The sequence below is a fragment of the Carcharodon carcharias genome, chromosome 7, assembly GCF_017639515.1.
Source record: "Carcharodon carcharias isolate sCarCar2 chromosome 7, sCarCar2.pri, whole genome shotgun sequence".
Taxonomy (NCBI): domain Eukaryota; kingdom Metazoa; phylum Chordata; class Chondrichthyes; order Lamniformes; family Lamnidae; genus Carcharodon; species Carcharodon carcharias.
The window spans coordinates 175843773-175861527 of record NC_054473.1 but is presented as its reverse complement, the minus strand read 5'-3'; the positions used below and the strand labels follow the sequence as shown (position 1 = coordinate 175861527).

Genomic DNA, 17755 nt, shown 5'->3' with positions numbered 1-17755 from the left:
TGGGGCCCAAGCACTGATCTTTGTAGTGCCCCACTAGTCACAGCCTGCCTACCTGAGAATAACCCATTTATTCCTACTCTCTGCTTTCTATTCATTTACCAATTCTCAATCCATGCCAGTATATTACCCCCAATCCCATGTGTTCTAATATTTTTTTTAAACTAAACTCCTGGGTGGGATCTTATTGAACGTCTTCTGAAAATCCAAATACACCACATCCACTGGTTCCCCCCTTATCTATTCTGCTAGTTGGAGTCTCAAAAAAAGCTTCAACAAGTTTGCCGGACATGATTTTCCTTTCATAAATCCATGCTGACTCTGCTCCAACCTGCCATTATTTTTTAAGTGTTCAATATCACATCCTGTATAATAGATTCCAGCGGTTTGCCTACTACTGCCATCATGCTAACAGGTATGTATTTCCCAGTTTTCTCTCTCCCTCTTAAATAGTGGGGTTACATTTTCTACCAACCAATCTGCAGGAGCATTCCAGAATCTGTAGAATTGAAGAAGGTGACCACTATCTCTACAGCCACCTCTTTCAATACTTTGGGGTGAAGATCATCAGGTCCAGGGGATTTATCACGTTTCAGTCCCATTAATTTCTCAAGTACTATCTTTCTACTAATACTAATTTCTTCCAGTTCCTCCTTCCCATTTGTCCATTGGTTCTCTCATATTTCTAGGAGGCTTTTTGTATCTTCCTCTGAAGACAGACAAAATATTTTAATTTCTCTGCCATTTCCTTATTCCCCATTATAAATTCTCCTGTCTCTGCCTGTAATGGGCCCCACATATATCTTGGCTAATCTTTTCCTTTTTACAGTCCCTTTTTATGTTTCTCGCTAGTTTGCTTTCATATTCTATTCTCCCTTAATCAGTTTCTTGGCAGTCCTTTACAGAATTCTAAAAAGCTCCCAATCCTTGAGTTTTCTACTTCTTTTGGCAATTTTATAAACCTCTTCCTTTGATCTAATACAATCTTTAACTTCGCTTGTTAGCCACGGTTGGAACACTTCACTCGTTGGGTTTTAGTGCCATCATCAGCTGCTTCATGAGGTCATAAGTGCAACTGTTCACTGACTACCCTACAGGCGTTCAGCTCCAATATAAACTCCTTTGATAAAGAAGGATCACATGCTAGCCTACAGCAGGGCCTGGCTTGGCCTAAATAGCCAAGTGGTTATGGTACTGGGTTTGTAACCCCAAGATCAAGAGTTCAAATCTCACAATGGCAAACTATGAAACTAATGTAACTTCATCTGAAACAGATGGAAACAGGTTTGTACTCGAAAGAGTTACAGCAGGGCCTGGACAATACCCAGGCTTGTGCTGGTAAGGGGCTGATTATGATTTTTCACCAAGATATCGGTCATCTGGAACAAGGAAAGGCCAAACCACCTCACTGAACTTCAATGGCACCACCAACATATTTTGTGCCTCCAGAAACTTAAATGGACCAATAAAATCAATACTGAGACTATAAAAAAAAAAGGACAGAGTACTCTACAATGAGTGGTTCACCTCCTGACACCAACTCCCACCCCCCCCCCGCCCCGCCCCCCAACTCCATCCCTACTAACTACACGGATCCAGTCAGGATTATGATAAGATAATTATCACTCCATGAAATGGGTGTAACTTCTACAATACAGAAGCATCCAGAAGGGAATAGCCTGCAGGATTAGCATCCCTGCCCTTAGACATTATCTACCCACTCCATCACTAATCTGCTGTGACTGTACATACAGCTTCTACAAGATGTACCGAAGCAACTGATTGAGCAAGCTTGTTTCAAAAGCACCTCCCAACCAACAACCTCTACCACCAGGAATGAGAAAACAACATGAACACAAGATCATTACAAGAAAACCACAATTTCCAAGCTCACTAAGTTGCACACCATCTTGACTTGGAAAGTTGTGCCATTTCTTCATCATCACTGAATTGAAACAGTGGAATTCCTGACCTAACATTATCATACGAGTGGCATCTGTGCAAGTACCACAACAATTCAAGAAGAAGCCACACCATCACCCACAACCTTCGAAATTAGGGATGGTTATTACAAATTCAGCTTTACCAGTATCATCTCCAACATTCCAGGAACAACGAAAATGTACATCAGCCAAAATATAAAATGAGTGTGCATGTTTTAAAGCAGATCATAAAAAGAATTGGAAAATGTAGAACAGGAAAAGGCCTGAAATTACATTTTTCTTCCAATCCATTTCCTCCCTCACCTGCAGCACAAAAATTACCACAGTCCCAACAACTTTAGATCCTACTCCAAACCAGAAATTTATTCAGTTCTATCCAGAAGGAGGTAAATCAGCATCACAATCAAGAAATAACTCTCTCAATCAGGTCAGCAAAACTATTTGAAACTCATGGTGTTACAAAACAAAATGCAAATATCTGATATACAGCAATCAACATAAGGACAGAGTCACAGGATAATCAGTCATGGAAGATTGTTATGAGGAGAACTTCACTCAAAGGGCTGTGTATCTTTGGAATTCTCTACCCCAAGGGGGTGGTGGATACTCCATTTTTTGGAGAAAGGCCAGGATAGACAGATTTTTGGTCTTTCAGAGAATCATGGAATATGTGGAGTGAGTGGGGAAAATGGAATTGAAGTCCAAGATCAGCCATTATCGTATTGAATGGTGGAGCAGGCTCGACAGGCCATATGGTCGACTCCTATTTCTTGTGTATTTTGTAGAAAGCAACCAAAATGGTTCACATTAGAAGATATGGTATAAATATGAAGTAACAAACCTCTGGAAGGTAGTGACCCCAAGCATTCATCTTTTTAAAATGCATCCCACTAAAATAATCTTTTCCATGGATATAGGCTTAGACAGGAAGCAGCACTGAATCCTTCGGAAAATCCAGAAGACTCTATCTTTAGGAAACTAGCTGTTGGAAGTTTAAGCGTCAGTGCAGCCCTTCCACACAAGAGCTGGACTGAGTAAGCAAGACTAGTGAACACTTAGAAGTAGTCCAAGTTGCTTATATGGAATATGGCAGCGAGGAAACATTCATGGTTATACATTGTGTACTATGCTACGCTTACAATACCAGCAGTTAAACCAGAGCTTCTTGACCCCCAGTGGGATTGCGGGGCAAAATTTGAGAGTCACAATGTCCGAAACCATAATGGTGGCTATGGAGAGGAAATTTCATCCTGACTCCGAGATCCCACAATGTGCTTTTTTCTACCTTGCAGCTTCAACAGGAATCTCAATTGGAGGAACAGTAAGTGGGAGAGGATTGTGATGAGAGGGTGGGCCACGAAGCAGCCCCTGCGGACCTAATACTTGCAAACTGTTCATTGTTATGTGGTACCTGCAGCCTTGGCAAGCACAATTTGAAATAAAGCTGAAAAATAACAGTAAGTGACTCTTTCCTAACAATCGATATCTAATGGCCAAAAAAGATAATTAAAACAGTTTTTGTTCATAGGATCATAGTTTCAAATTGTATTGGGATTGCACTCATTTTGACATTAAATAATACTCAACATCAGTGATAACAAAAGTCCATTACTTCAAGAATTTTACACCCAAATAATTACAAAATTGTGTGGGGCATAACAAAAATCTTAACTTATTAGTGAATCATGACTCCCGCTCACCACTTCCCTCACAACCTAGCCGACCCTGCCATTTGCCACTTCCTCTCACAAACCCTCACTGTGAACGAGAACTCATGAGAGGGTTGACGAGAGGGAGGAAGCAAGCAAGAGTAGCTGCAAGTGGAAGGGTCAGTCAGGGAAGCGATGTGCAGAAGAATCAGGCAGGGAAGTAGCAACAGGACAATGGAGCAGGGAAACAGAGTCAGAGAATCAGAGTGGGGGGTGTGGAAGGGGGAGAGAGAGAGAGAAAGAGAGAGAGGGTGAGTGCACACGAAAGAGGTGGGAAGTAAAAAGAGTTACCTTGGCAATTTATATATTTTTAAATTTAAAAATTATTTCATATCAAAATTTAGCAATGTAAAGTATTTCAATTTAGAGGGTATTTTAATTTTTTTTGATGAGAAACCTAACTAATAGCTTTCACATTGGTCTTATGCTGTTTTGTCTAATTTTGACACTTTAATATAGTAGCAAGAGTTATTGTGCTCCTTTTTGCTTTAAACTTCAATAATACAGTACTGAAGGCTATTATCCTGCTGTTTAGTTTTATTTTGGCACTTTAATAGTAAAATAATAATGGTTATTATCCTGCTGTTCTGTGTTATTTCAGTGCCCCCCCCCCCCCCCCCCCCCCCCACCCCCCCACCACCACCACCACCACCACCACCACCACCACCACCACCACCACCACCACCAACCTTGGGATCACACCAAGTCGGAAGTGTTAAAATGGGGTCACACCAGGAAAACATTTGGGAAGCACCGAGTTAAACATTTTCAACTAAGGATATTTTGGCCTAGGGAAAAGGAGAATTCTGGCGACTTCTCAATGTGATCTCCAAACTATTTCCAATTTGCAATATTCACCCCACAGATCACTAAATTAAGGAAAAATATTTTTAATGCTTTTACTGCGAACCATAATATTGTCTATTATTTGAACATTCTATTTCAAAGATGAGCAGCTCAGAATTCAGAAGAAATGGTTTGAACATTATTCATTATAAAGGTAATGTTTAACAATTTTCAATCCCTTTGATTTCACCAATAACAATGCATTTTGCTTTTGGAGAGCTGCAAAGTAGAGATAAATCAATGAGTCAAAGGCATCCCAGCAAGCAGGGGGTAAGGGCCAAATAGAATTTCAGTTTTATCACTTAAAATATTAATGGAGGAACTGTTTAATTCTTGCCCTTCCTATTTCTCATCAACACGCTGCCCCTCAGCAACATCACCCGAAGGCAAAGAATTCGTTTTTACACGTATGCTGATGACACCCAGCTCGACCTCACTCCCACCTCTCTCGACTACTCCACTGTTGTGAAATTATCAGATTACTTATGCAACATCCAGTACTAGGTGGGCAGAGATTTCTTCCAATAAAATATGGGAAAGACTGAAGCCATTGTTTACAGTCCCCACTCCAAATATTGTCCCCAAGCTATCGATTCTATTCCTCTCCATGGCAAGTCCAAGATTATGTCAGTTTATGCACAACCTTGGTATCACATTTGATCCAGACATGAGTCCCAACCTCATATTTGCACCATCACTAAGACCACCTATTTCCACCCCCATAAAATCATCCAACTTTGTTCTTATCTTGACTCACCTACTGCTGAAACCCTCACCAATGCCTTTGTTACATCTCGATGCAACTATTCAATGCACTCCTGGCTGATCTTCCACACTGTACCCTCAGTAAATTTGTGGTCATCCAAAACTCTGCTGCCTGCTTAACTCGCACCAAGTCCCATTTCCCTTTCACCCTGGTCTTGATTTTAAAATTCTCATCCTTGTTTTCAAATACATCCCTGGCCTTGCCCCACCCTATATCTGTGATCTTCCCTGCTCCACAAACCTAATCGAATACTGGCCTCTTGAGCATCCCTAATTTTAACTGTTCCACCATTGGTGGCTATGCCTTTAGTTGCCTAGGAATGCCCTCCCTCGCTCTCCACCTCGCTTTCCTCCTCTAAAGCACTCCTAAAAACCCACCTCTTTAATCAAGCTTTTGGTCAACTGACCTAACACCTCCTTATGTGACTCGGTGTCACACTTTGTTTTATCATGCTTCTCTGAAGTGCTTTGGCTGTTTCATTGCATTAGAGACGCTATATAAATATAAGTTGTTACTTACATAACTCAGTAGCTTCCAAATTTTCAAAATTAAAAACAACTAATCATGGCAGTATCCGCAATTTGGTATGCACTTGCTAATTGATATCAACATCTTGGGTGTCATATTAACGTGTGAAAATTCCTTTAAGATAGCTGACTTTTTTTTTAAAAAAAGGTTCGAAAGATGGACCAAAACAGTATGCAAAAAGGTACTACACAAAGCCAAGAAGAATAAATTCAACATACTGCTGTAGTTTAACTTTCAAATAATATTAGGATACAAGATGGCAAGCTTTAAAATCTACCTTTCTTTCGATTCGAAGATGTCAGTTTAACAAACAGAGCGCAAATTGAAACGTGCTGTCACTTTATAATGCACAATTTTCACCAAATTTTCTTCAAATACAGCAAATTTGAATTATTACTAAAATGATTAGAACTAAACCTATACACCAGCCATTAAAGAAACAAAATAACTCTTGTGCACTCCTAATTTCTTTAACATGGAAGAATTTTTGAGAGTCATCTTTGGGATAAAACTGAGCTAGCTAGTTCAAGCTGTAATTGATGCCTAAAATTTTTAAATGGGTACATAAATGTTCCCCTATACTTTTAGAGAATACAAAGCCAACTTTGTGTTTTTATGAATTCAACACAACTCTAACCTAACTAATTTAGCCCCTCCAGATCAGTCCAGTTACATACACACTGATCTCACCACAATTCATCACTATATTACACAACACCTGCAAAATAGGATCAAGTTGCAAGTTGGCAGGTAAACACAGCTGTAGTCTGTACAACATATCCAGATTTAAAACACCAACTCCTATGACATGGTAGGTGTTTATTAATTTTTTTTTCAAATTTGATCTTCTGCTTGTTGAATGATTGTGATTCTCCTGCCAACTACGTCAATCAAAGCACAACAGTTCCTTGAATTTGTTGAACATAGGTAAGGAATTGACATTTTTAGGTCTTAAACCAACCATCAGACCTGTTCCGATAACCTATACAATCAATTGATTCATTTATGTCTACGTGGTACCCATTGTTGATCAGATCATTGGCAAGCAAGATTTGCTAATCCAAGTTCCATTAGATTTTGCTCACTACAATCATTCTGCACCAGAAACATGAGGCTGTGAGAGTAAATAAAATTTATTGTGCTTGACCAGTAAGTCTTGAAGGAACAGATCAAAATTTTCAAATTATAACACAAGAGTACAACTTTACCTGTTATCAACCATAAAAGTACCTCAACAATGATCTTTCAACTGTACATGGTCAGAATAGGGATTCACTTATATAGTGAATATTTAAAGAGGTCAAATAGTGATACAGGTTCAACAGACTTACAAGTTGATCACTTTTTGTTGACAGCTAATTATGACATAGTATTTGGCTAATTCATTCAACCTCTCCTTGCTACAGAAGTAAAGACTCTCTTAAGAATTATTTTAATGGATTTTGCAAGCCTGGAGAAAATACTGCTCTTTGGCCTTTAATAAAAACAGAGTTATGGCTCTGTGCATTTTTCTTCAAGCCAACTACAACAAACTATCAGCACTAGGTCACTGAAGTTAAAACACATTTGGACAGCAGCAGTTTGAACGAATGAATGCCCCTGCTTGTGACCTCCTCATTTATTCAATGCATGGGAGCCAATTAAACTCTTGCTAACTCATGGATTTCCAAGTTCATCTTTTCTTCAAAAAATGGAGTGCCTGAAATTTACATTCAAATACTGCAATCAATTTTACTTCAGATTTTTTTTTTGCTGTACCAGTTTTATCCTCTTATCTCCTAAAGGCAGCAACTCTTGTTGAGATAGTGTTTCAAATGAACTGAAATGTCTTCCTATAGTTAACCCATGTGCCTGTTCTACATTCAACAACGAATGTCTGCAGGTTATTTAACCTTGCATCTAAACTGTGCCCTTAACAGACATCCACATCACTTTGCAGCAAGAGTCAATAAACAACATTCAATAGTGCCATAATAAAGACAGTGTGCTGGAAATGTTCAGCAGGTCCAGGAATGTCTGTGGAGAATGAAACAGAGTTAACATTTCAGGCTCTGATGAAGGATCATTGATTGAAACTTTAACTCTGTTTCTCTCTCCACAGATGCTGCCACACCTGCTGAGCATTTTCTGTTTTCATTTCAGATTTCTAGTATCTGCACTGTTTTATGTTTGGGAGTGCCATGCTGGCACAGTATTTCAGTCCCTTGTGGCACTGATGCAAACTGTACCTCCCCAGTGGAGACAAGTTAATACAGTACATATTGCCTAGCAAAACTGGGACTGCTTATTTATGTGGCTTAATGCCACACCAGATGGTGCTTTAATCCAGTAGGCCAAAACTATGCTTTAGTGCTGTGACAGAAAATGCAGATTAATAAACTGGAAAGTAGTGAACGGCAAGACTGAAGAGGCTTTAGTGTGAAAGTATAACAACACAGTATAACACAAGGTTGGTCCAATCATTACCCACAATGAGAAATCAGCCAGAATGCCATATTTTCTGTAACAAGTTTTAGTAACTAGGTTAAGATCTATAATTGCCAAGAATTAGCAGACAGGCATGAACAGTAGATCAGGTACCAGCTTGGGGATCTTGACTTTTCAGGCAAGGCTTCCTCAGCTGGCTTTCTCAATGGAATATACAAAATGGAGGTAGGCAGATCTTTACTAAATTCTCCTGTACCACTAGAGAGAGGCTTTTAAAAGATGGTTGGAACTAAGCTGGTCTGTCTTCCCCAATGTGATAATGACCAGATAAACTGTTTTAGTGACACTGGTTCAGGGAAAAATATTGGCTAGGTCTTGGGGATAACCTCCTGCTCTTCTTCAAATAGCACCTTTCAATAGAGTACGCAGGGCCCCAATTTAATGGCATCTCCAACAGCATAGCATTCTCTTAGAACTGCACTCGAGTGTCAGCCTGAATTTTTGTATTCAAGTCTCTGAAATGAGGCTTGAAGCCACAACTTTCTGATGTAGAGGAGAGAATGCTTTCTGATTACCTGAATGTTTAGGCTGTTTGTAGGATCAGCACACAAGTTAAATCAGCTTTTTGCTCAGCATTGTGCAAGCAGGGTAAGGCAAGGATATCTTCCCAAGGGGGTGATGGAACGTATGACACTCAACCGTACAGAGTCAAAGTCATGCCAGCTCTCTATTTAGCAATTCAGTCAGTCCCATTGCATGCTTTTATCCCTGTAGCCATGCAAGACTATTTCCTTTTAAAATCATGCATCACCTCTGCTCCTACCACCCTCGGAGGTAGCGAGTTCCTGGTTGCTACTATTCACTGTAAAAAAAAAATAAGCTCTTCTGCACATCTGCCTGCATCCTTTGCCCCAATACTTTAAAATTGTACACCATAGTCCTTGTACTATCAGCTAATGGAAACAGTTTTTTTTTGCCTACCTTATCTTAAACCTGTCAGAATCTCGTATGCCTTTATCAAATCTCCCCTCAAGCGCCCTTGCTCCAAGGAGAGCAGCCCCAGCTGCACTAAGCTAAACTTGTGGCTAAATATCCTCCTCCCTGGAACAATTCTGGTAAAACTCCTCTGCACCCTCTCAAGAGGTCTCACATCCTTCCTAAAGTGGAATCAAGGGTTACAAGGGGCAGACAGGGAATAGAGCTAAGGTCACAATCAGATCAGCTGTTATCTTACTGAATGATGGAGCAAGCTAGATGGGTCAAATGGCCTACTCCTACTCGTATTACTTCTGATCTTTTGTGTGGTGACCAAAACAGGACACAATACTCTAACTGTGGTCCAGCCAGAAGTTTTATACAGGTTCAGCTTACCTTCTCTGGTTTTGAACTCAATGACTCTACAAGATTCCATATGCTTTCCTATGTACTCTCTCTATGTCCTGCCACCTACAAAGATGCACATGCACCCCAGGGTCCCTCTGTTCCTGCTTACACTTTAGAACTCTGCCATTTAGTCTATATTGCCTCTCCCTATCCCTTTTGTCAAAACATATCACCTCACATCTCTCCCTATTAAATTCCATCTGCCACTTATCTGCTCATTCTGCTAACCTATGTCCTGTTGCAGTTGACTGGTGCCATCCTCACTGTTTGCCACACCTCCAAGTTTGGTATCATCGGCATGTTTGAAATTTTAATCTGTATTCCAATATCCAAGTCATTGAAAAGGAGTCCCAGCAATGAGCCTTGGGGAATGCCATTGTCTACTATCCTCCAGTCTAAAAAAACAAACCACTTACTTTCCCATGATTCTGTTTCCTGTACTTTTTTTATTCAAGTTGACACTGACTCTTCTGTTCCCTGAACCTCAATTTTGTTAATCAGCCATTTACGAGTTACTTTGTGAAAGGCTTTCTTAAATTATATAGGTAATATATAACTTCAAAAAGTTAATTAGATCAGTCAAGCCTAATCTGCCTTTTATAAATACATGCCGGCTCTCCTTAATTAACTCAAACTCTCCAAGTGCCTTTTGATTTTTTTGCCTGATAATTATTTCTAAACCTTTGCAATACGACTGATTCCTTACACCATTTCCTATCACATCTGCCACTCTCCAATTCTCTAGCACCTCCCCAGAAACTACAGAAGATCGGAAGATTATGGCAAGCTCTTCCACCATCTCCACTTTGGCTTTCTTTAACAGCCTGGGATGCATGCCATTCAGAACAGGTGACTTATCGACTCAAAGCATAGCCAGCCCCTCCAATACATCCTCCATATCAATTTTCACCCCAACTATTAACTCAGCCATCTCTGCTTTTACTGATATTTTGTCAGCATCCTCTTCCTTTGTAAATACCAATACAAAGTAATCATTAAGTAATCTAGCCTTGCCCTGCACTTCTAAGCATATACCACCCTATTTGTGTCTAATAGCACATCTGCGATAATAGGAAAATCTGAGATGTTCTTGAAATAGTTAATTTGATCACTTGTATTTATAGTAATGAAATGATCAAAAGAACTCAAAAGGGCAATATAACCATCGTAACAAGATAACTCAAAAGATTGAGAGGTGAAGTGCATTTCACTGGACCCACGTAGCCGATGTCACTTGTATGCATCTTTGACGTACTATGATTTATTGGCAGTATGTATGGAAAGTAGACATCAAAAAGTTGAATTAGAACAAGCATAAAGATCAGACCCTCCATAATTACAACTGCATGCGTGTGTATCCCAGCATTTCAAGTAACAAAAATTAGAACAAAGCAGACCAATAGTAACAACTGAACCATGGTTGACATTAAGAGCAAGGAAGGGCTCAGGGAGGCAAGATGTTCCACAACTTCCAACTATACAGCAATATTTTCTATTAATCAAGAAGTTAAGTATCACATTGACTCTACTTACCAATCCCTGAATTGGCCCCAGTGACAATGACAACTTTGCCACTTAGGTCTCGACCTTGTAGAATTTCCATTGCAGCACTATTCCCATCATATCTCTGCCGAATATTTGGTTTCTCGGATGCCTCTTCAACAGTAAATGCTAAACGTGGATCCAGGTATGTAGTCCTTTTGTTTATGTGACTAAGAGAAGAGATTGTATAAGCAACTTCAATAACTAACTTTAAAGGAAAGATCTAAACAAAATCAAATGGGGAATAAATTAGATATAAAATAAATAACCCCTACTGTTTCTTCCCCCACCCCAACTTTCTAATTGTTTACATCAAATTACAAATTCTGATTACCATATTAAAATTGAGCTGGCGTACTATCTTTACAATAAACAGAGTTATTCTCTTAGTCCTAAGCAACTCTAAATAAATCTGCCTGCTCTGTAGAAACTAGGGATTTAAAACGTGGGTTTGTTGTATAGGCGATTCTCTATGCTGTACTCATTTTCATTTCAGACAGGATACCCCATCAAAATTGGAAAGGATTAAAAGTCAAGAGTCAAGCAGACAAACTGTCACAAAAAGACAGGTGAGCAGGATGTTCAACTCTTAGTCTGCACTGAAATGGCAGGATCTGCAACAAGTCGGGAACCAACGGCTGCAACACCAGGCTTTGCTATAGGTGTTTACCTCAGCCATACCATTAGCATCTTGCTTCCAAGTTTCCTGACCAGGGAGGGCAGATGAAATTATGTCTGTCAAAGGAAGGATTTCCAAATCCTTCCCAGGGCTCCAAGCATGGATTAGAAAAGCTCAAGTCGACATGCATTCCTGAAGCTGCAGCAACCACAGAAATGGAGAGTCCAGGCAAGGCTGCATGCTATATCTCCCTGTCTTACCCAAGGTCCAGTTGCAGAACCTGAGAAATTGCAGTGACATGATGTTTCCTAAGGATGGGAGGAAGAGGCTTGCCTTTCAGTCCAACCAGATGCATGGAAGAAGCCAAGGAGATCAGCTGCAGGAGGGTGGCCCCTCCAACTCAAAGACAAGACAAGGGGAAGAGTTTCCTACAGTCAGCATCACGGTGAAGCAGTCTGGGAAGAATGTCCTGCAGTCAGCATCGCAGTGAAGCAGCCTGGGAAGAGTGTCCTGCAGTCAGTTCTTGTTGAAAATAACAAGAGTGACATCACAAGAGAGCGGCGGAGAGATCAGAACCAGCGTGAGTGTGAGGAAGCTTCAAAAAGGGATGTCAGCACAAAGGTGAGAGCTGATGGTTTTTCGTCAGTTTAAAACAGATAAAGCTAAGGAAAGGTAAGAGTTCTAGTTTTTATTTAAAGAACATAAATACAGTAAAAAAAACGCTTTTTTAACTTAAAGGGTTTTTTTCAACTAGAGGCATGGCAGGGCAGCTCAGTCCCATGTTACTTACTGCTTGCAATATGTGGGAAGTCCTGGACACTCCTTGCGCTCTGACCGACCACATGTGCAGGAAGTGCCACCAGCTGCAGCTACTTGAGCTCCGGGTTTTGGAGCTTGAGCGGCAGCTGGAGGCACTAAGGTACTTCAGCAAGGCTAAGCGTTTCGTGGATAGCACATTTTTAGGTGTGGTCATCCTACAGCTTACATAAGTGCAGACAGAGAGGGAATGGGTGACCATCTGTCAGAAGAAAGCTGTCTGGCAGGTAGTCAGGAGATCCCCAGGGTGCATCGCGCTCGAGAACAGTTTTTCTGTGTTGAAAAATGGAGAGAGTGACGGTTCCTCTGAGGAGTGCAGCCATACTCAGGCACTGAGTGGCTCAGCTGTGCGGGGGTGAGGGGGGTGGCTAGTAGTGGTAGGAGACTCAATGGTAAGAGGAAACAGGCAGGTGTTTCTGCAGCCGTAGATGTGGCTCCAGGATGGTATGTTGCCTCCCTGGTGCAAGGGTCAAGGATGTCACTGAATGGCTGCAGGGCATCTAAAGGGGGACAGCAAACAGAGATCATGATACATATTGGTACCAACGACATAAGTACAAAGAGGGGTGAGGTCCTGCAAGCATAATTTAGGGAGCAGATTAAAAAACAGGACCTCAAAAGGTAGTAATCTCTGGATTACTTCCGCTGCCACGCACTAGTGAGTATAGAAATAGGAGGTTAGTCCAGATGAATGCGTGGCTGCAGACATGGTGCAGAAGGGAGTGCTTTAGATTTCTGGGACATTGGGACCATTTCTCGGGGCAGTGGGACCTGTACAAGACAGACGGGTTGCACCTAAACCAGAATGGGGCCAACATCCTAGTGGGGAGATTTGCCAGTGCTGTTGGGGAGGGTTTAAACTAACTTGGCAGGGGGATGGGATCCTGAGAGGAGATCCAGTCATTGCTGTCACAGAGACATGGTTGAGAGAGGAGCAGGATTGGCAGCTCAATATTCCATTGGAGGAGGTGGCTCCACAAATATCCCCATCCTCAACGATGGAGGAGCCCAGCACATCAGTGCAAAAGATAACGCTGAAGCATTCATAATAATCTTCAGCAAGGAGTGCCGAGCAGATGATCCATCTCAACCTCCTCCAGACATCCCCAGCATCACTGATGCCAGTCTTTAGCCAATCAATTCACTACACCTAATAGGAAGAAACAGCCGAAGGCAGTGGATAGTGCAAGGGCTATGAGCCCTGACAATATTACAGCAACAGTATTGATGACTTGTGCTCCAGAACTTGCCACGCCTGGAGCAAATCTGTTCCAGTACAGCTACAACACTGGCATCTCCCCAGCTATGTGGAAAATTGACCAGGTATGTCCTGTACACAAAGCAGGACAAATCCAAACGGGCCAATTACCACCCCATCAGTCTACTCTCGATCATCAGTAAACTTATGGAAGGGGTCATCGACAGTGCCATCAAGTGGCACCTGCTTAGCAACAACTTGCTCAATGATGCCTAGCTTGGGTTCCATCAGAGACACTCAGCTCCTGACCTTATCACAGCCTTGGTTCAAACATGGACAAAAGAGCTGAACTCCCGAGGTGAGGCGAGAGTGACTGCCCTTGACATCAAGGCTGCATTAGACTGTGTCTGGAATCAAGGAGTACTATCAAAACTGGAGTTAATGAGAATTAGGGGGAAAACTCTCCAGTGGTTGGAGTCATACCTAGCACAAAGGATAATGGTTGTGGTTGTTGGAGGTCAGTCACCTCAGCTCCAGGACATCACTGCAGGGTGGTGTCCTAAGCTCAACCATCTTCAGCTGCTTCATCAATGACCTCCCTTCCACCCTACGGTCAGAAGTGGGATGTTCGCTGATGGCTGCACAATGTTTAGCACCACTGACAACTCCTCAGATACTGAAGCAGTCCATATCCAAATGTAGCAAGACCTGGTCAATATCCAGGCTTGGGCTGACAAGTGACGAGACATTCGCGCCACACAAATGCCTGGCAATGACCATCTCAAACTAGAGAGAATCCAACCATCGTCCCTTGACGTTCAATGGCATTACCATCACTGAATACCCCACTATCAACATCCTGCAGAGTTACCATTGACCAGAAACTGAACTGGACGAGCCATATAAATACTGTGGCTACAAGAGCAGGTAAGAGGCTAGGGATCCTGCAACGAGTAACTCACCTCCTGACTCCCAAAAGCCTGTCTACCATCTACAAGGCACAAGTCAGGAGTGTGATGGAATACCTCCCACTTGCCTGGAAGATTGACACCGTCCAGGACAAAGCAACCTGCTTGATTGGCACCACATTCACTCCCTCCACCACCAACGCACACAAGCAGCAGTGTATACTATCTACAAGATGCACTGCAGAAACTCCCCAAGGCTTCTTCGGCAACACCTTCCAAACCCACGACTGCCACCATCTAGGAGGACAAGGGCAGCCGATAGATGGGCTGGAAGTTCCCCTCTAAGCCACACACCATCCTAGCTTGGAAATATATCACCGTTCGTTTACTGGGTCAAAATCCTGGAACTCCCTCCCTACCAGCACTGCAGGCATACCTACACCACAGGGACTGCAGTGGTTCAAGGCAGCAGCTAACCACCACCTTCTCAAGGGCAACTAGGGGTGGACAATAAATGCTGGCCCAGCCAGCGAAGCCCACATCCTGTGAACGAATTTTTAAAAAAAGGTTGACAAATTGACTCTGGTCAAGGTGCTCTTCAGTTCACTGTTGAAAGCATTCCCAAACTGTCAGTTTCACGGCAGAAGCAAGCTTCATCATGTGCGAATGGTTGACCCTAGCATGTTGCTAACAAGTCAGGAAATGGGTGCACTTGCTGGTCAATGAGCACAATTAATGTCTATTTGCAGATGACAATTACTTGTCCAACAACTCCAAGGACAGATTCTGACTTCCCTACTACCCGGCATTTCAATTCCATCAACCATTCACACTCCAGTTTTATTTTTGGTCTCCTCCAGTGCACCACTCAATGCTAACTTACATTTTCCCTTTTCAGGTGATAAATGAAGATCGCCAGCATTTCCTGCTCCTATTACTGAAATGCAATATGTTGCTACGCAATAGCAACGCAAGTGGTATTTTCTACTGACAGGATGCTGCCATCAAGCAAAGACGACTTTCTGCCTACCACGCAAATGAGTAATGTGGTATATGAATTTCAGTGTCGTTGTGATACCAAGTACGTAGGCCATACCTCCCAATGATTGGTGGATCTCATCAAATGATACGTCCCTTCAGCTGTTCACAATGAACTGACTGTACTCAACTAGCCGGTGTTTGCAAAGCTCCAATGTTAGACATGATTCCACAATTGGACAGCACTTGCTGTACAATACAGAGTGTACTAAGAATTACACTGACAACATATTTAAGATCATCAATCGGGATCACAATGTGGCTTACTTTCATTTGATAGAGGATACATATATTCATACACAGGTCCTCTGCAGGCAAAAGGAACATGTCGAGGCATTATCTCATTTTAGAATTAAACAAAAACGTGAGGACAATAGTTCCCAGATGCATTTTCCATGGCAACACCCTGACCAGAGTCAACTTGCCAACCAATCAGCACCCTTTTGTCATGCGGTATAAATCATTGCTCCCTTTGAAATTCGGCATTCTTGTGCCTGTTGTGACGAGTGCAAGATGAAAAGCTTCAACAGCATGTCTCTTTTTTCAGCAATATTCAAGTTCTGTACTACAAAACAACTAAAAGTAATGTTGATTTTTCTCAAATCCCTATTCCAATCCCATTTTCCCCACAAACTTTCACATCATTATATTGAGCTAAAGAATGCAATTCTCATTGGCTTCAATGTCTACATACTTACTCAACAAAGTACACCTGGCCTTTTTCATCTGTTTCTTGTTCCCAACCATATGGCAAATCTGTAACAGAAAAAAAGTGCAAGTTTTACACTATAGTTTATCTTAAAAATCTATAGTAATATACTCTACTATAACTCCAAAGTATGGAATATTGCTACATTTCCAGCGATGAGGGACCTCAAGTATGTGGTTTCCTTTTTATTCATTCTTGGGACGCAAACGTCACTGACAAGGCCAACATTTGTTATTCATAGGTTGGAGAAGCTGGGGTTCCTTTCCTTAGAGGAGGTTCAGAGAATATTTATTAGAGGTGTCAAAATCATGAGAGGTGTAGACAGAAGTAGATAGAGAAAAATTGTTCCCACTGGCTGAAAGGTCGAAAATAAAGGAGATAGGTTTAAAGTCATTGCCAAAAGAACCAAAGACAACATGAGGCAAAACTTTTTTTTTAAAAATGCAGCTTGTGGTTAGGACCTAGAATGCACTGCCCAAGAGTCAGGCAGATTTAATCATGGCTTTCAAAAGAAAATTGGATAAGCACCTGCAGGGAAAAAAAATTGCAGGGCAACGGAAAAAGCACAAGGGAGTTGGTCTAACTAAATTATTCTTGCAGAGCCAACATGGGTTCAATGAGTCAAATGGCCTCCTCCTGTGCTGTAAACAGTCAGATTTGTAGTGCAATAATATAATCTATGATCCATAGTTTAAATACAAAATTCTTGAATTTACAGACACATTGGAGGTGCAAAGTTTGTAGGGCCGTGTTGCAATATTTATGAACTGGGTCACATCTTGCTGCAACTAAAAAACTCTGGAATTGACTCTGACTCTACGCAAATGTTTGATTCAGGACAAAGAAAGGTATCATACTGCAGCATATTTATAGCAGATATGCCAACTAACCAGTTTATTCAATTCATGGGGTTGGGAGAAAAGCAATCTTTGAACTATATGAAAAATTTAAATTGCTGCAATTCGCTAGCTGATGTCCCATGTCATTGTTCAACAGTAGTTTGGCAATAATCTGCTGCACAAATATACTGTTTCAGTGATAAAATTGGGTCACATCAATGTGGCCCATCCTTTAAAGGCCATTGGTCAGGGAATCCTTTTGTGAAAGTGCTCTTAGTAGATAAAATTTGAAATTATAGGGCAATTCAGGGTAAAGTCTTTACAGATTGTCACATATTGAACATTCCTAGTTCCTGCTCTTGGTCAGAGAAAACACCAGGTAATTACCTACCTTTTATGTTTGCTACTGTCTGAGCGTGCAACAGACATGCACAACAGAAATATATAAAAAGGCCAATGATGCATGCAACAGGACATGCATTCTGAA

The 17755-nt window shown here is 41.4% G+C and overlaps 1 protein-coding gene across 10 annotated transcripts in view; it reads right to left on the bottom strand.

Moving 5' to 3' along the window:
* Positions 1–17755, bottom strand: part of wwox (WW domain containing oxidoreductase) — a 974426-nt gene that overhangs the window by 924989 nt on the left and 31682 nt on the right. For all 10 annotated transcript variants that reach the window (XM_041192385.1, XM_041192386.1, XM_041192390.1 and 7 more), the window contains exons 3-4: positions 16419–16476; positions 11133–11311 (exon numbers count right to left, since the gene is read on the bottom strand). In XM_041192385.1, coding sequence (XP_041048319.1) covers positions 11133–11311; positions 16419–16476 — 237 coding nt within the window. The remainder of the gene's footprint in view (positions 1–11132; positions 11312–16418; positions 16477–17755) is intronic.